This window comes from Triplophysa dalaica, chromosome 4 (genome assembly GCF_015846415.1).
Source record: "Triplophysa dalaica isolate WHDGS20190420 chromosome 4, ASM1584641v1, whole genome shotgun sequence".
NCBI lineage: Eukaryota > Metazoa > Chordata > Actinopteri > Cypriniformes > Nemacheilidae > Triplophysa > Triplophysa dalaica.
Genome location: NC_079545.1, coordinates 13,687,647 through 13,708,273, shown reverse-complemented (window position 1 = coordinate 13,708,273; position 20,627 = coordinate 13,687,647). Strand labels below are relative to the sequence as shown.

Below are 20,627 nucleotides of genomic sequence, written 5' to 3'. Positions count from 1 at the left end.
GCTGACAGCCATCACGATGTTCGGCCGGCATCGTGATTCCCCTGCGCATATGTTGAGCTCATCCATTCGTGCTTATCCGCAGTTGAGTATGATTTGGAATTGGTGTGCGCTTGTGTGCGCAATATGGACAAAGAAAGTGAACGCAAACAGTAATTTGTAGTTATGCGCTCATGTTTTGAGTGTAAACTTGTGAATGACGACCTGAACTGTGCGCGTCTGCAATGGCAGCGGGAAACATCAGTGCCGTGTGACCCGTGCAGTTGACCAATCACAGACACAGCCTACACTGTTGGGCTCTACTCGTCTTTCCACATGAAATAACATCGAAGTAATTCCAAATTTGCAGGTTGTACACTTGTGAGAACTGTCCTGAAAACTGGTCACAAAATGTCTTTTGGTCGCAGTTGGGAGCACTGATATAATTGTTTTATTGTATTGTCAGATGGCCATCTAGCAAACTGATATACCCCAACCCCCGCCTCGCTTGGTAGACATCGCCCAACCCTAACAAACAGAGCACTAAAGTAAAGAAAATTATTATGAAGCGCAGTCCAATAACATTGACAAAACAGACTAGACAACACAAAATATACGTATGCCTATAATAAATAAAAGTGATTTAATACCACGATTCCATTTACTGATAAACAGTGTGGAACAATAATAACTACGATTATTTAAAACTACGATTATTTAAAACTACATTTGCCCTGTAATGCACTTGGATATTTACTGCAACAACTGAACAATTATTTTGAATCGGAATAGCTGGGACCAAATAACTTCGAAAGTTTAGTTCATAAACTCTCTCACCTGTCCTGTCATCCGAGTCGCCCTTGCGGTTGCTTTTCTTGCGGATTCGGTATTGCTGGGAATAGTCCACCACCTCAGTGCGGGCTTTCCGTCCATCCGGGGACGGCGTGAAGAACTTGCTGAGGGCATCTATCAGACCCTTTGTCTTTTTATTAAAGCGCAGGCCGCCCTGCGAGGAATCGTCTTGGCGGAGGGAGAAGAGCATGCGATCGTCGCCGGGGTAACCTTCACATGAAGAACTTGAGGAGGAGTGTGGAGAAGAAGAGCCTTGCGAGCACCGGTCCAGACCTAAAGCACCCCGCCTCCTCCTGCCCCGCCCACCACCTCGAAGCTTCTTAAAGGGACGGCCGGGTCTGAGAACAAGAGAGCGTGCAGTAGTATTGTAAGATTTTAACATTTATTTTAACAATTTGCATGGGTTGTGAAATATTTAAAAGATTTAATATACCTGCCCTTCGGCCGCCCCAGTGGTGCATTGTATCGCCGTTTGATTTGTGCTGCTTTTTCATGTAAGAGCTTTCTTCCCTTTTTTCTAGGCCGACAGATCTGACAGATCCACATGCCTGCAGAGCAGCATTTAAGAATCAGTACACTTCCAAAATGACTAATGACTGGAGCATCACACATTTTTGTGGATAAATAAACAAATACAGTTACCAGTAATATTATTTTGGGTAAAATGTCCCTTAAACCTTGTTCTACTTTTTTTTGTGTGAACTCGACTCACCTTTTGGCATTCGCATGAGTGGGGGGTCACAACACTCCATGTGAAAACCTCGATCACAGGAGTCACAAAACAACATGTTATCCTATGAAACAGAAACACGCAGACATGAGTTAACATACATACTTCAGAAGCACAAGGAATCTAATTTGAGTTTTATTGCATAGCATACATAAACTTTTCTATATTAGTATATTATGCTTTAGGCATATTGTTAAAAAATGCTCTTATCCGGTGAGCTCTTTTAGAAGAGCTTTAACAAAAAGCATGTAACTCTCCTCATCAGCGCAGTACATTTGTGTGCGTTCAAGTTCAGTAAAGCTATATGATCTAGAATGCAGCCCAAGTGATTGTTTCAGTGACAAAAAGACCTACAGCATTTTTCCCTTGGTCCTGACAGCTGCTGCATGTCTTGCACTCGATGCACTGCCACCATAGAGCTTTGACTCGTGCTGTGAGCTGTGGAGAGAACTTCAGACAGGACGGGTGACCTGAAAAGACACAGTGAGAGTGAGAAAACCTCGAACCACATGAACGAAGCCCAATTCTGATGGGGATACACGGTGCCACTGAAAACTCAAAGGGACGTGGTTAAATGAAGTTTGACGCTCTTCCTTACCGCTGTTCCCACAGTCTGCACAGGAGATGAGCTCCTCTGGCTTCTTGTCACGGTTCTGTTCCTTGGTCCCCAAACAGAAGCTACAGATGGGTATGGGCTCTGCCACAGCCTGAGAGAGATTAAGAAAAACAGAAAGAAAGAAAGCAAATTAGACATTCGCTTAAAAGCTGAGTGGATCCATTGATAAGCTGAAATAACAAGGATCTGAGCAATGTGTAAATGAGCTTTGCTTTAGACAATCTGGACCAACTAATCAGCCTCTATAAACCGTACTACAGCCGGCTACATTCACTTCGTTCCAGTTCCTGTACTTCCAGACCTTCTTCCCAAAGACAAAACACTTTGTGTACACTTTGTACAAATGGTAAACCTACAATAGTTATTGGACAACTTTGTCTCTTATTGAAAGCATGAAATGTCATTGCATTAGATAACAAAATAATAAAAGTAATAATTACGTTTAAAAACAATAAGTGTCATCTGCAAACCAATTTTAATATTTTATCTCTAAACATTTCTCCTAGCCATACTTGCAACTTTTAACTTCTTGCTGGTCTAAAGTCTTAATTTTAAACATAAAAAAGCAGAGCTTGACAAGCATTAGCCAGTGGCATTTATAGAAAGGGTGGAGTGGACACGATCACAGTGGATGTGTGGGACCAGAGGTGGGTTTTTTTGTCAGGGTGTGGGCACAAAGGCATGTGTTGATGCTTATTCTAAGCCACACCATCTGACATTTGCTTCAGAGCACCATTAATCTTTCAGCGTGTCAAAGAGAGACCCTCCCACGATGCAAAATGCATCATACACACACAGCACGCTAACAAACAATTACACGTAACAGCGAGGAGATAGATGTGTGTGGAACAGATTTTTCTTAAAAAGTGCTTGACTGAAAAAATACAGTACAAATGTACACAGTACAGCACACAGCAGCTGATCATAAAGAGCAAAACACAGAAATGTAAACGGCAATGCTAGAAAAGCAGTGTTTGTAAAAAAACAATAGAGGCTATGGGCATTACACTTTGTCTTCAGAGCATTTCAGACTTTGCAGACTTGAATAGCAGGTTAACGCTCAAGGAACAAAGAGTGTAAGCATATGAGGTTTTTCCATGTTAGTTGAGCTTTCCTGTAGCTCCCTGCGATAGCCACGCCAAGGTCATGGGTTCGATCCTAGGGATTGCATATGTATGACAAATGAATAGTGTATGCAATGCAAGTCGCTTTGGATTAAAGCATATGCCAAATGCGTAAATGTTAATGTAGTTTTGGGATCACATGAAACTGATGAGACGTGTTTCTAATATCCAAGAGCGTTCTAACCATGACAGTGTATACATAGATGAACACTAAAGCTCAGATCCTCTGGGTCCACTGTATCATTGCATACTGAACTGATACGTCAAGTCCTTCTCATACGAGGAATTACGCTACTGGAAGACCACAATGAGCAGCCTCGCAACGACCATGTAAACAACAGCTTGTTTAACTTTATGTGGTGCCACGTAAACTGATCGAGCGGGTGACATTTCATTGCCGCTAGGGAGAATCAGAGGCCGTCTGTTCTGTATGCTTTTAAAGCACTCTCTCAGGACACTTTTGTCATCAGCCGAACGGTAAGCACGGCGTCACATGAAATCAAACAAGCCTAATAATATGGATAACACCATGCCTGAATGGTGATCATGACATGCGTTTTCTACAGTGTAGTATTTACAGAGATTTTTAGACGATCGTTATTGTTTAAAAACGATGTGTGTGGCAAAAATAATAAGCTGATTAATGTTAACATCGCCTTAAGCACAGTACAGGAGGAAAAAAAGGTGCAAGAGGTCTAAAGATAGTGACACTGGTGACAATGACTATGAAGTTGAATTCAAAGGAGAAACGTCTGAAAGGATAAATTGTCCAACAGCTAAGAGAGAAAGAGAGAGACAGACAGAAGAAGACCATTAGGAAGAGAGCAGTGGTGAGCAGGTCCAGGCAGGGAAGAGAGAGAAAAGGGACAGCATGATTTATTGGGTTCATTCATTTTCCTCTGACACCACACACACACTCAAGGGCGGTACTTTAAGAAAAAGTGTGTTCGAGAGTTTAGTTTTATTTTTGAAACAACTATCCCAATCCAATTAAACCTGGTCTGAACAGAACACCGTTCCATGAGTAACCATTTCAAGTATACAATCTGTCTATGAAAGATGATGTGACAGGACAGCTCATAATTATAATGGACAGTAAAGAACCACCAGAAAACATCAACCCTTTGAAAAAGCATAGGAAGATACTTGACTTGCATTAGCAACTACTACTTCATCTTCGAAACTTGTCAAGTTTGTCACTTACTAGAAAGTTCTGCTTTGATTTAACATTGCTGTTGTCTCAACATCGTTATTTTTACTGCTTAACGGAAAGAAAAACGTATTGAGGCAAAACTGGTATAACAATTTGATAAAAAAATGATCACATCAAGGCACACACACAGCCAGACAGCTTAAGACAGATAGCTTCCAACCTGTATGGACTCTGATACATTTTGAAAATGATTGTTCAAAACAAGTGGAGCAGGTTGGGCAGTTTGCAGACACACACCTTCATCATTCATAAAAAAAGCTCCGCCTCCACCGACAATGACTTTTCTAAACACAAGCACAATAACTGAAGATGAACCAACTATTCACAGGGCCGAATTAAAGCACAGCTGCCAGGCAGCCCACAACCACAGGAAATCTAAAAATATTCCAGCAATGTAGAAGAGAACAATTATCCCTACACAAGCCCATCTGACAGAACAAAAGACTCCCCCTCACTCACATGCATCAATCTGCCAGTTTTACCCATTCGAATGTAGCCTTCAATTTTCTCCTAATGTACGCAAAGCTGAGTGCGTGTTGTGCATAGACAATCACTCAGACACTAGAAATCCGAATGAGTAGTTGTGGATACAACAAGAATGGCAGAGGAAAGGCAGGGGGAAGGAGAAAACTTGCTGTCCTTGTCTATGGCTCTGTCAAGGTTCTCATTAACATGTGAAACTCATTTGTGCGTTCACCTGAATGAATAGTGCACTACCAATCCCCGAAAAGCTCCTATGCAAAAAAGCCACCGATCAATTCACAGAGGGAGACAGCTGGACACACACAAACCCAACCACAAACAAGTGAGAGAGAAAAACATTACAAAAGAGGGCAAACATGCAGATGCAATAATACTTCTTGGCCAACCAATTTCTGAAAGTGTCTTTGACTTCCAATTAATCCCCAGGGCTGTACATTTATGTCGGTTAACTAATTGCACCACTATTTGTTTTCGTTTTTATTTTGTTTTTGCAATTAAAACTTGTTTTACCGGCTCCAGAGTCTAGAACCCTATGATCTGCGCGATGTGGGAAAACATGGAAGGAATCACGAAAGCAGAATTCTAATATTTAAATATGTCCTCCTCTGTTTGTTTTGCAGGTCTATGAGTGGATGATTTGCACACTTTACCATGTAACAAGTGTGACACTCGTGGATTTGTCTGTACCTTACTATACTAGGACATGAACTTCATCCACAGAGTTGTTCTAAGTTTATGTTAAGAGCATTTCACTGTTTATGTGAAGCTACTGTCAAACACGGAAGCACAAGCATCTTTGCAACGACCAGACAAATTTGCTTAATTTGAATGAGATGGAAAAAATGTACTTGTTGTAAATTTATAAACTGTAGTAACACTATTGTATACTTTAACATTTACTATAGTAAGGTGCAAATGAAGAGTTTGGGTCCAAAACGCAATAAACTGCATTTTTAAAGAGTACGTAACATGAGATGATGAAAATGACATTTCATGCAGTGTGTAATGTTGCCTTGTTTGAAAGGAAGCAGTCTGGCAAGTTGTAAATCCGAAGGTGAATGAATAACAAAGTTATTTGCTTCGAAGAAATGGTATCTACTCCGAATCACCCTAAAAAAGTCGTCACTAGTCCGATTCAGGAACCACCGCGGATGTATATCACTACATATAGTCCCCGCCTATGTTTTGCTAAGTCGGCCAACGAAAACTATGTACATAAACTTGTTGTTGGACACACCAAAGTAGGACCTTAAAAATCCCTAGTTATGTACCCTTTAGAAAAAAATGAGATTCCGCAAAAATCATTGTATCAGGTCTGTATTGAAAAGTCACTTTCTAATTTTACGCAAAATGTGATATCCGCCGTGTTCTTCTGTCATGTTTTCTCCCTTTCTTTCTAAACTGCAATATACGGCAGTCTCACTTCTCTGCAGAATGCGATATATCAGCTCAATCAATCACAGCACACCATTTCATACATTGTAAACAGTAATGGTGGTGCTCTGAATACGTTCAGCATCATAGTTTCCCTGATCTACTTTGTGTTCAAGAAGCAAACAAACAAAAAATTATAATTTTTACAGCACTGATGAACCTGTGCTGGTTTCTGCAGTGGGGAAGAAACGTAACCCATCGAAATCTAATCATTTACGTAAAGAGATTAAGAAGACGAGGCACTCATTTACAGCATTAAAAAGATGACCGGTTGAATTCATTTTAGGAGTGATGACTGATTTAATGTAGTTTTAGTCTAGTGCCCGTATGTAAAATGAGTATTGTATTGAGCTCAGATGCTGTAATATATGTGGATCAACTCACTTTGTTGTGTATTTTCAACAGTTTTAAATATGAAAAATTACTTTTATTGATTCAATGGAATTATTTCATTTTGAAAATAAAATTGTCATGGATTTATTGCATTATCAGTTTTTATAATAAATCTTTTAAAATCAAAATCTGGATTTAAATTTTTTATGTTACTAGGACCTAAGCATACTATGTGAAAGTTTGAAACAGAAAATAGTGGTTTTCATCTTTCAGCCACTTAAAATCATATCATAAACAAAATAGATTTATAGCGTTTTGGAACCAAACTCTTCAAATATACTATAGTACACAAGAACTTTATACAATAGTATTTACTACAGAAAAATCTAGTACAGTATTTTTATGGAAAAATTTATTTACTACTGTATAGTAAAGCATAGAAAATACAGAAAAAACTAATTTGGTGAAAACTATAAAAATGGCCCTAATTTATCCATTTGTATAATGTTAATGTTCTTTTTCTGTTACCTGTCTATTTATGCTATGACTTGCACTTGTGTTTTTTAAAGTCCCCTTAAACATGAAGTTAAGATCATTTTAAATAGTGGGCGGGGTTTGTGTTTTTCATTGCGATCTGATTGGATGTATAAAAACAGGCGTTGCATCTTGAAACGAAACAAGCAGCAGACTGACGGGTTAAGGGGAGGAGTTAATGGCCCACACTGATAAGCTATTTATAACAAACACTGCAATATTCCATGAAATAATAGGAATTATTTTTTAATTCACCAGGACTTTAAAGAAAATAACAGACGTATACTTGTGCTACAACTGTTTGGCCCGTGCGACTAAATTTTAAACCTCTGTAGGACTGGTGCTATGTGCCACTTTTATTATTACATCATTTTATAACTATAACGCATGATGACATACCAAGGTAATGAATGAGTCCGTTCTGCCCTAAAGAGGTTCTCTTTATTTCTAAGACCTCACAGAGCACTTACAAACAATAAAACAACATTCGGATAAGGTGCAACTTCCAAAACACCTCCTGCTGAAATCGTCATCACATGAAGTCCTTTAAATGGCTTATCAAGTCTCCGTGTGTCACAGCTTGCCAAAAGGAAGTTTCAAGCAGGCCAAATCCATTGTAGTTTGTGAGATATGTGACAAAGCCCATTGATGTGAAGTAAGTGTTTTTGACCTAGAGGTCATACGAGTGAATCTTGTACAAATAATAGGCGGGAGCAAATATATCTTACACTAGAGTTTAGTGAAGGAGAAAATGCATGTGCACAAGCGTGTCGGTTAAATCACACTCAGTCTTGTCAAACTCGAATCCATTTTAGGGCACGATGACTGTTCGCTGCAAAAAAGTTTCAATGTTAAACACATGATGCAAAGCACACAAAAAAACTTGAGTAACTCGAGTAATTGGAAAACAAAAAATCATCGCATTATTTAATTCATTTTTCTACTGTACACACGGAGCACCGCGTTTCCCCCGCAAAACTCTGGACATGGGCTTTTCCTGGCTCATAATGAGGCGGAAGTTGTGCCATCCTGATCTTGTGCACAAACACGTACTACTGTACCTTTAAGTGACTTAACCAAAGTGACTTTGTTTGACAGCTGTAAATTATTGCATGCATCCATCAAAATTACATGACTTTCTCTAACATCAACATCCTAGCAATAGACACAAACACCCAAACAATGACTAAAGTGTTCACAATCCCATACAAACTAGTACCTATGACAGACTGTTTATAACCCACTTTGTAGTGTATTAAAAGTTCTTACCATGGTGGGAATATGATTTTTTCCCTTACTCTACAGTATACTGCTGTGTCTTGTTATAATAACATAAACAACCCGTCAAATACTCTGGGCCATGTATTTGGTTCTAATATTCCAGTCATCTTAAAATCTTTACAGAGAGATGATGGCCAATTGATTTTTCTAATGGTTACAGATAGGGGTGGAAAGGTTCAGAAAAACCACGGTTGGGTTCGTATTACGGTTCTGTGGTCACGGTTTTTGGTTTGATTCAGAATACATAGTTAATGTTTTTTCTCTTCTAACACTCCAGAAATTCCATTCATAAGCACAAAATATTTAGTCTTATAATTCACCATTTACAGTATTTAAAAAAATAAGTAATTCTTAAGGTAAGGTCATGTCATGTAATCAAAAAACTGACCATTCTGTACTGATGTCTCCAGTATTTTCTCCATTCCTTACATCCATATGAGGAAGGAAAACAAACGGCACATCTGTAAATATGTGCCTAAGGAGATGGTGGTCTAGTGGGTTAAACCACTGAACTGGTAAATCAAAGGTTGCTGGTTCGATCCCAGCAGCCACCACCAGTGTGTCCTTGAGCAAGACACTTTACTCCATGTTGCTCCAGGGGGATTGTCTCTGTAATAAGTGCACTGTAAGTCGCTTTGGATAAAAGCATCTGCCAAATGACTAAATGTAGAAATGTAGAATGTAAATGTACCCTTTAAGCCCATCAAAATCTGCTTGAAATTAAATGTAATGTTAATTTAATTAATTGAACTCAGTTTTCTTGGAGAAAATTTAAATGAATGAATATAAAGTGATGATGTACATTTTCCGACATTAATCAATGGCGCATCGGATGTGGACTCGCGGACGATGAGGTGAACAATTTAACATATTACACAAGTGACGGTCTAGGACTTGTCTGCCTCTGCACTCTATGAGGTTATAAACACATGAACTTCATGTCCAGAGTTACTACGACTTAGAGTTTATTTTACCATCATTTTACTGTTTGAGTGAAGCTATCGTCATAAACATATTAACATGTTTTTCTGACAAGCCGTCAAAATAAAAGTCCCATTAGACCGAACACTCAGACAAAAAAAGTGTAGTGTCCTACAGTATTATATCATATACTATATACAATTCTAGTGCCTTTGTAGTAAATTAATAAGGTCCAAGTCGGTACCTAAAACAAAAAAAGTTGTCGGTACCTATTTTTATAAGACCGGGTCGTTTATATGCAACCGGGTACTGATGCTCTGTCAGAAAGTTTGTCAGTTGGAAACTTTGTGTAGATGCAATATGACGTGATGAACAGTTAAGCACAACTCTGATCCACAACAGATGCGCACAGAAATACTTCAGATTAATGTCACATCACGAAGGAAACAAACAGAGTTTTGATGTGAAATGAGAAAGCATCCTGATTTAAGATAACAAGTTTAAGCAGCAAGTTTCAAATTCTGTTCATGTTTGCATTATGAATGTTGTAGCATGTTAAGTTAAAGGTTACATAATAATAAATAAATAATAAACGGCCTTGTTTGCGTGTTAATTTGTTAGCGCCAATGCTAATCCAGTCAAGGGTCCTTAATAATCATTTAATGCTTCTATAACTGTAATGGGGTAAAATTAATGGGAGGACATGATGAGGTTTACAGTACCCATTTAATAAAGGCCGATCCAAAATCTATGGATATAAATTGGATAGATTAACTCTAGTTTAAATTTGGCTTCTTAAACCTAATTAAGAAAAATCTATCCGTTCCATTTATTATTTTAATATACAGTTACCTTTATGTAAGAAATCTTGTGTAAATGCAGTATAAAAACTGAGGTTTGTTTTAATATTGCATATGCATGTTTGTTCAGTCAGTTGACTAACTGTAGTTTATTCTATTTGTCTTATACAGCAGCAGACTGAGGAGGATGTTCATAAGCATTAAAGACCCCACAGTTTCAGCAACAACTAACTTATACTTCATGTATACAAAATGGCATTGCTTTTTATACATTTATATAAACAAAGAGCTTTATTAATAAAATTGTGTTTCCATTAGCATGTACTGGTGTTTTGCTTTGGTACAGAATTTAGTACAGAGAACCGTGGAATTTAACTGGTATTGGAAGCGACTACATTGACATTTTGGAACTGTGACAACACTATGTGCTACAAAACTTTAAGCACTAGTGCTATGTTAAAGTTTTGTTCTAAAGCAAATCACAGAGAGTACAATCAACCTAAGACAGAAGTAAAATGCTTAGAAGCAAACTTGAGCACTCAGAATCCAAAACAATTGTATCTTTTTTTATTTTGACTGAAGAACAACCACATGACAATGCATAATGTAAAAAAAAAAAACTGAAGTGAACATTGCTGCCATGCTGATGCTTGGTGTCAAGCAAGTCAAAATCATGTGAAAAGAAATGAAAAATAATCATATGCATAGGTTAAAGATATATATATTACGAGATATGTTGCCATGTGTGAATGTAAGCTTTCTGCCAAGTTGTAAAGCCAAATATAGTGGAGTAACGATACTTCGTATTACAATTTTTGCGATACAAAATGTTACAATGCCCTGCAGAGAGATGGGAATATTTTACGATGTTTAATTCTTAAACGGATTAAATAATCTATGCTGTCATACGCTCATAAACATATTTAAAATTCCGTAAAACAAACTCGCATATTGTACATTTTGCTCTGTTCGTGGATCCTGTATAAATCAGGCAAGAAAACATTTTAAAAATGATTAATAAAATTTTAAACATCTAACAAATGTTTAAATGAAGACTTTGTAGTAGAGTAGGCGGGGCGAGACCGTGGTTCGAGTCCGGTGAGTAATTGTGAATTAGCGCCAGCTGTGCGCACACCGGGCTCGAATCACGTAGGAGATGGGAGCATAAAAGGAACGAGCGACCGGACCGTCGAAGAGAGAGGACCGGGCCCGAACTTATGTTATGTTTGTATTTATATTATGTTTTGTTCGCCGGCGGTCGTCCGTGAGGGGCCGCCGGCTGTTATATTACTTTATTAAATGTTTAAATGTTTGCCGGTTCCCGCCTCCTTCCTTCCATTTTATTGAGATTTGTTACATTGGTGCCGAAACCCGGGAGGAAGGAGAGACATGCTGTCGGAGAGTCGTCGCCGCCGAGTGGCCTCGCGGTGTCCGGAGAGTCCGCCAGTGGCTGCCCGAAGCGGTGGCTCTGGGGAAACGGAAGTGCACAGTGCGGCCACCGTCAAAACTTCGGTGGAATGGCGACCTTTGCTGCCGCGCTCCTGGGTCGAGGTGGGGTGGCTTTCGTCCAAGTGGGAGCGGGGGGGTTGCCGCCGTCCGCCAGAGGCCGGAGCCTGTGTCCGTCCCCCGAGGGGGAGGAGCAGGGGGCGGAAGTGCCGGGTGAGCCACCGCCTTCCAGAGGCCGGAGCCTGCGTCCGTCCGCCCAAGGGGGAGGAACAGGGGACTGGGAACCCGCCCCGACTCCCGGATAAAGGAGGAGCCATCGCCGGCCGCCAGGGGGCGGACGGTCGAGCCGTCCACCGAAGCCCCAGGGCCACCGCAAGGCACCGCGAAGGAGAGTACTCCGGCTGGTTGAGGAACGAGCGGCAGCATGTCCGGGAACCGGATTTTTTTTTTTCCTCTCTCCCCTCTCTCTTTCCGGTCGCTCCGAGGGCTCCCGTCTCCGTTGTCTCGTCTCGTCGCTGCATACCCCCCACCCCACCCCACCCGAGGGAGGGGGAGGGAGCTTGCACAGTCGCGGGGGTACCCCCCGGCCTGTGAGGGGTGATGGGGGTATGTAGTAGAGTAGGCGGGGCGAGACCGTGGTTCGAGTCCGGTGAGTAATTGTGAATTAGCGCCAGCTGTGCGCACACCGGGCTCGAATCACGTAGGAGATGGGAGCATAAAAGGAACGAGCGACCGGACCGTCGAAGAGAGAGGACCGGGCCCGAACTTATGTTATGTTTGTATTTATATTATGTTTTGTTCGCCGGCGGTCGTCCGTGAGGGGCCGCCGGCTGTTATATTACTTTATTAAATGTTTAAATGTTTGCCGGTTCCCGCCTCCTTCCTTCCATTTTATTGAGATTTGTTACAGACTTTTAGCCAAACAAATTGTTGTGGTGTTTAAATGTATTATGACCATCAACAAATACTTAAACTAATTTAGTAAACCGAAAGTGAAACTAAACATTAACTCTGATGCATCTACAGTGCCATTTTTCACAAGAGTTAGAGCAGCTCTTTTAGTGCAAACTCTTTCTCAGCTTCACGTCCGCCCTCCGCTGTACCCGTTTTCGCTCCGCATATGAGCTGTGAATGGGTCTCACAAAGAATTACGTCATCAACTAGGATTTATCATTTATATCACGAGAAGACTAATTCCTATCCTGGGGTGAATTTCTACCAGTATATCGCAAACGATATATTATCACACATCCTTAACCATGGTACAAGTGTAGGATATGCTTTGAGCAGAGGAAGAGAGACTAGAAGAGGAAAAGTGATGTTATTGAAGTTGTACTAAACAGCTGCATATAATAACAATAACATAGTATAATATAATCCAGGGCTTCAGAATGCGACCAGTTTTTGAGACAGTGCGAGCGGCTTTTACAAGTAGTCAATTTTGATTTTTTTTAGTTGTTATATCTAGAGTCCCGAGCTGCGCGCGGCTGGGTGACTGATGTTTCTCACTGTCATTGGGTCAGTCATAGCTGAGCTCATCATTGACAAGTTTACAGACACAACATGAGCACATTACTACAGATCTCTGTTTGCTCGGAGGGATTTTTTGAGCCTGAGGATGAACAAGAAGTTCAGAATAGGCTATTGATTACTTGAGACAGCATTGAACCATTTCCAATCTGTTCATAACAAGAATGAACGACAGGCAAATGCTCGTGTTAAGTTTATGTGAAGTTATCTTTACATTGTGTTGTGAACATTATGAAAAGTGTCCTTAATCTACAAAAAAATTAATCGGAATGTATTTATACGAGCCCTTTCATTTTGCTTTAACACTGTAATAAATAAAATATATACTTTTTCATACAAACTGACATGCGCATTTTGTGTTGTATCAAATGAATTCAGAGTACTAATTTAGTCTGTTATATTCAGAGTTTAAATAGTCTCTTCTTTACTTGGCACTTAATGCTTCTCTGTACACTCTGCCTCTTTTTAAATGAAGAGCAGAACCAAACCGCTGTCACCTGCAGTAAATACATAGACAGGTAGTTTTTACACATTTACACATATTTACATTTCTGCACAAATGTTAACGCATTCCACAGAATTCTGCTGATTTTTCCAAAATTTAGCACAGAATTAACATAAAAGTCTGCAGATTCCATATGGACCTGGTATTGAGTAATGTCATATCCCTCTGAAATGAAAATATAACTGCACATTGTAATTTCTGAGAGTTATGTCTATTTATTATCAATGCATTTGTCAGTAATACATCTATATGGGGGAAAATGTCAATAATTGCATTGCAGGCTGATTTAAGGTGTGCACCAAAATTTTCTGCTTGTGCTCCTAAAATTTTTGTCAGGGGCTACAGTGCTCTGCAAGTCTGGAGCCCTGCAATTACCTTTCTCCTTTGGCTGAATAAGAACTGAAAGTCACAGACTACTAGTTCATTGACGTTGGATTTTCACACGTCCTCAGAATGACCGGCCAAGGAACTTTACTTCAACCCTGGAGCTTTCAGCTGTGAAAGGGCAACACGAGACTCCCATCCCTCTTACTGCTGACTCTTACACAAAAAGCTCTCATCAGGACCAGCCCACTTAATGTCCTATATACAGACACGCACGCTCTCATAACCCCCCCAAAAGCTATGAGATTTTCTATCTATACATCCATGCCCCCTGTTTGACTCCAGCCCCCCTCCCACACCCCACATATGCCCTGGCAATGACCCTCTATTAGAGGAAAAGCGTTTAACCGAGTCTGTGATCATGTTTAAATGGAGGAGTGTGACACAGTCATTCGTGTGTTGACAACTCGTAATCCACCTCCCTATCGGGGTCACAGCCAGTGCTCAACCATTTGTTTTGCTTCTCTTCCTCGCTGCACTACAGAATAACCCTTCTTTATAGGCTGTATGGGAACAGTTAGCAAGGCACTACTGTTTTAAATGGCCAAGCAGGGAACACACTTCTACAAAATCAGATGTAAACAGCAGCTTATGAAAAACAGGCACATTTCCCTACTTACAGTAGACAATCATAGTTCAAACATCTTTGTCATTTTTGCAAAGACCTAAACAAATAAGTTCAATGATGCTGACCACAAAGTTGCTGCTCGGCAACGTGTTCGCAGAGCAAAGAGAGTAAAATAACCAAATACAAAACAATCGCCGTCTATCACTATCGCCGTCTATGAGTCGCCATGCACAGAGCCATCTGAAGAAAAAACTGGCTTTACTGAATATATAAAACAAATTTACTTGGGAGTTTAGTTTATATAAGGAACTGAAACAGAATACATGACCTAAATCAAAATAAGAACCGTAATGTTATTAATTTATCTAGGCTAAGTGACACGCACAATTCAATAAACAAACCATCTTCTGAAGAAAACATCTATCTGGCCCAAACATGTCTTAACTTTTACCACAGGCTAACGAATACCAGAGTACTAAAAACGTTTGTCTCCAAAGCACCATGTCAACATGTTTAATACTCCTTGCTAAAAACTCCTTCAAAACAAAAACATTATGAAAGGTTAAATTCAACAACAAACACAATGAGAATAGCTCATAACCGATTGTTATAAACATGCAAGGAGATAAGTGAAAAGTGACAAAGTTTTGTACAATGTTTACCGATAGCATGATTAGAAAATATCAAGTTGCCGTTCTTAACATTAAAGATTGTTTGGCCTTTACTGAATTTGTCATGTTCTTAAAGAGGACGATATTAACGATAATGTCTAATTTCCGTTATCCCTCAGTTGCGTGTGAACACGAGGCTTGTTTAACAGAGGTTTTTGTATGTATCTGATGACGTTTTTTGAAAGAATCAAATTTAGTGTTGTAATAGTAATACCGCAAGACTTCGCAACCATGGTATTTGCCATTAATGTTATCATACCGCCAAAATCTAATTCTGGCCAATGCCTATACATGGTGTAAGTGTTGTCAAGATACTGGAATGTCTAACTTTGGTACGATTCCTTAAAATTTAAATACCATGGGGGGTAACTGGCATTACATTTAGGCCCTAAATTTTCTTATTTTTATTAAAGAGTACCTAGCATCTGGTTTTGTAGGTCCTACTTTGGTTTATGGAGTGTCCAACAACAAGTTCATGTACATAAAAACACTATAATGTCGTAATAATAGGCAGTTATTTGTACCTTACTTCTTGACTGACTCTCAAATGATTCGTTCCGCGATTCATCCGTCTAGGCCCCGCTAACCTTGTGTCATGTGATTGGTCAGATGGTGTAGTCTGTTGTTATTGGTCAAACGCGTTCATCATTTGTCGCAAATGGAACCCGTCTACCATCAATACAGGATTTCGGTTTACATGTGGTTGGATGTCATGTATATTATATGTGTAGCTAGAGATGGCGGCGATTTTGCCGTACCAATTTGAGCCGAGTCTGACGAGGAAGAAGACGCTAATCCACAACAAACTCCACCACGACCTGAGCAGGATGTTTGTCAGTGGCAAGTGACAACTCTTGTCATAAAAACTCCCAGTGTGACAACATGCATGTTGTGCTTTTGCTCATCAATGAAATATAAGATATTTTTTTCTTAAAATACTGTTAATACGTTAGAAATACTATTATTTCGTCTTAACTGTGCGTTGTCATGGTACATAGAGCATTTCAGAAAGTCGACATTATGAAAAATGATATATATGAAACCCAAATATATCTATATAGGTGCACGTGCGGCAAATGTGTGAAACTGCAAAGTTAATAGCAAGATAAACAAACTGTAACACCCCAGAAATAACGGTACATGCTAATGTTAGCATTATATGCATTAGCTAAACACAGACATAAGGTACAAAAATATTTCTTGAAGTTCAGACAAATATCAAAAGTCACACTTACAGGTTGGAATTCGGTGGAGCTAACAGGTCCAAATAGAGTTTGTATTCCCCCTCTTTCAAGGATCGTCGTTTCACATACCCTGCAGTGAACGCGCCAAGATTATTCAACCAATGTTCGGTGAAATGACACGCGCACAGTACAACCCTGGGGTTACACTCCATGGTATCGTTTGAAAAATGAATTGTAACCATTTTTCCCTCAGACGTTCTTCCTTTGGTAGTTGAAATAAGACAGAATTAGTTTCAAACCGTAGAACACAGGTTCTAGACATGATACACACCTCCCTGTTCGCGACATCTAGGTTTTCCCATGATCGCATCACCTTGACTTTCTCCCGCACATTTATATATGATTGAATTTGACTCTACGAAGCTTGTGAAAAACAGTACATATGACTTGAGTGTTCATGTATGTTCTCTACCTTTGATATAGTGGCAAGTCTGCTTTATTATTCGGTTGTAGTTCGCTTTGCTTTAAGCTTTTATTGCTTTGTGTTCTGTACCCTTTTACTCAAACACATATTTTCAGTTAAAGGGGTCGTTTGTAAAAAATCTGTGTGTTTCAGAGAGGCGAGGCTAAGAGGAGATACAAACATGCAAGGTAAATGGAGAATACAGTGTTTTTGAACCTTAAATCATGTAAACAAACTGCATTACATCTAAAACAACCATTTTAACATGAACACTACTTAACTGCAGCAAACGAGTCAAGACTGAGAGAGGAGGCAGATCTATAGTAACTGCCTTCTATTCAGGGTGTGTCAACCATAGACTGTTTAAAACATGGACGTAGTGTACGTGACGTCACCCGTAGGTTTGTGAAGAGCAATTTTTTCAAATTAATTCGCATTTCTTTGGGCAAGAGAGCTTGCAATGCACGCGGCTTATGCTTTTCCTCACGCCAGAGAGAGTTTATAATGTAGTGGGTTTGAGTTTTCTGCAAACAAGAGAGATTGTGATGCGCGCGGCTCTGGCTTTTCCTTGCAGGAATTGCAATGCCTGTGAGTGGTTCCCGTTTGGCAATTAGGTAAGAACAGCGCCGGCATCAATGATGCATTTGGATTAATGAGTTTACTTTCTCTCGTTTAAAAGGTTTTGGTGGAAAGTAACAATGTTGCCAACTGCACCAATGTTACACTCTGATAGAATGCTAATTTCAGTCACACTTTAGCATTTTCTTGCCAACTAAGCTTCTGTTTTTGTCCAAAAATCCAGCTTGTCATAGATAAACATGTAAATTGCCCCGCTGCTCAATACTATCGTCTATCAGCGATACACAGGCTGGCGAAAGAACGATCTGACTATAGAGAATATCATCCAACACTACTCCCTGATAATAAAAAAGGGCAAAAAGGGGGAACATGGGTGGCACTAGGTGTCTAGTTGGTGAAACCACTTGTCCTTAATTATGCATACTTTTAAGTCTTAATGCAATTTAAACGGATAAGTTATAAACAATTCACCCCCCTCACAGCAAAATTAGCTATACAGACAAAAATAGTTTTTTGAACCAAGTGTAGTCATGTATACCTCTATAAATGTATAGATGTAGACACTGCTATAAAGTTGGCCTTTTTAACATGGGGCTGAATGAGATTCTGCCACTCTCTAGCGGCCAGTCGATTAATTGTGGTTTCAGTCACTTCTGTGTTGGTTTCAGGAGAGAGACCGGAAAATTGCAGAGAGAGAGCGCATGAACGCATAGCTGGTATCGTTAATATGGAACATGAGTATTGGAATCGCTTCCGATTTTTTTAAATTCTGATTTTTTTTAAGTAAACACAAACGTATCGCAAGCTGCCTCCGTAACACAAGAGAATAGGCTATAACGGCTCTCCGCGCATTCATTAGCACGATTCAGCATGGTTATAGAACCGTGCTGAAAATTCCGAGCCGAGAACAGTTTGTAATCGTGTCATGTCGTGTCGAACCAGACTAGGGATGGGCATTTAAAGCAAAAATAATATTCGAAGATCGATGAGAACAATTCGAAAATTATTCGAAATTCGCATCCCTCCCCCACATGGACACATTCACAGTATTACACACACACACAAACGGAGAGAGAGAGAGAGAACATTTACGCTTTAAATCCGTATAACCGCACACTGCTTTATGTATTATGGAATAGGAAATCTTACATCAAGCAATACATTAAGATAAGGCGATGAAACATTAATATATTATTAACAACCGAATGACGGCACTTATTAACAGTACGTCGATCACCTTCAACCGCTCATAATGCTAGAACATTTCCCTACCAACTAAAAAACTGTGTGATTGATCAGGAAAATATTTTAAAGCCATAAAGATTTTAGACCAGACTTAAAACGTATTAAAACATATTAACCGAATGACGGCATTTAATAACAGTTCGTAGCGATTTCATAAATTTTTTAGCTCAAAATGCTTCCATTTCTATTGTCATGAAAAAAATTCTCCAGTCTGGCAGTGATGGTTTTTCTAGACGAACAGTAAACTCGGACTGTTCAAACTCCATAAGATTGTTAAAACCCTCTCCTCCGACAAAGCCGATCTGAAGCATATCCTTAGCGATCATCTTAGTAATTAAAGCCGTTATTTGCTCCGCCCGTCTGGCATCCAAATTGGTTGGTCTGACCATAAAACTAGCAACTGATTGCTGACCTGTGGATGGACCTGCTGGGTGCTTCGCTCTCAGATGACTGTGCATCGTAGTTGTTGATCCATGATAAGCCAGCTTTACATTGCAGAGTTTGAACTGCACTTTATTCTCATTCATTTTATTATAGGACCCCCACACAGAACACATTTTTGACACAGTCTCAATTTACCGTATCTGTTATGCCACGCGGGTCTACAATGTGCCTAACTTCGTTACCAATTCTTGTGGGAAAATGTTTTCCTCTAATGTCTCTTGATTGACAGCCTTTAGGTTTTAGGTGCGTCGTTATTGGTAGCGCCACCCTTTGGTTACATGAACGCGTTACACGTTTAAACACAGCAAATTTTTTAAGATCGCACACACTATTCGAAATTCTATAATTAAATAAACTATTAGAATATTTTAAATTTGTGACTCATCCCTAAACCAGACTCAGGTGGAAAGATGACTGCAACTGTTTCAGACTCTACTTCGAACGATTCGGCGCGATAATGGAAAGGCGCTCTATGTTTTTGACTATACCATGCGTTTACGCTTTCCTATTGTAATGATCGTCATTAATGATTACAATACTCGTCGCGTGCTCTCATACACACACAGGCACGCACAAACCAGTTATTTACAGACTTTTTTCCACCAGAGAGTGATAAACTAAAGACTAAAAAATGTCTCTCTGCGTCTTCTCCATTCATGCCCTAACAGAAGCTTAAAGTTACTTATAAGTGAATGAATGAATGATTACAAAACAGCGTTTACAAGCACCTGTCATTGATACAGACTGAACATTTTATGAACATTTGTCTGTAATTAGTATTTTATATCTGACAACAGAAACAAAATATGCAAACAACACCAGCTTTATTGGGCATTAAAATACAGTAAGTTCAAAGAACGTGTACGTAGCAATGACGTCACAAAAATGCTAATAAGCTGTTTCAAATCAATGAAAAACACACCGTGTAGTACTGATGGTGTACGTCAAACAAGTTGCCGCGAAAATAATGTGGACCCTTTTTATGTTGCTCTACTTAGTCTGATATGAGGCTCTGCAGAAAAAAACTTGTTAATTTTCGTGTAACAGCCGCGAAAATGCTGATCCACGAGCAAAACAACGGAGCTCAGAATTATAAAATAACAGTATGTTCTGCATAACACAGAAGCGGAAGGAAAAAAAAATGACACTTAATAAAACGGCCTGATTTTACAACAGAATGCATAAAATCTGATCTAATGTCATTCACATCCAAAGACAACCCCTACCTCCATTAGAACATTCTTTGTGCCATTAACCAGGGTCATCTTATTAAAGCCTTAATAAAAACTAAGGTTCAAATAAATGTTTAAT

The 20,627-nt window shown here is 39.5% G+C and overlaps 1 protein-coding gene across 1 annotated transcript in view; it reads right to left on the bottom strand.

Moving 5' to 3' along the window:
* kat6a (K(lysine) acetyltransferase 6A) overlaps positions 1-20,627 on the bottom strand; it is a 37,972-nt gene that overhangs the window by 12,822 nt on the left and 4,523 nt on the right. Inside the window, exons 3-7 of the mRNA XM_056745124.1 lie at positions 2,157-2,265; positions 1,913-2,028; positions 1,541-1,622; positions 1,262-1,376; positions 814-1,166 (exon numbers count right to left, since the gene is read on the bottom strand). Coding sequence (XP_056601102.1) covers positions 814-1,166; positions 1,262-1,376; positions 1,541-1,622; positions 1,913-2,028; positions 2,157-2,265 — 775 coding nt within the window. The remainder of the gene's footprint in view (positions 1-813; positions 1,167-1,261; positions 1,377-1,540; positions 1,623-1,912; positions 2,029-2,156; positions 2,266-20,627) is intronic.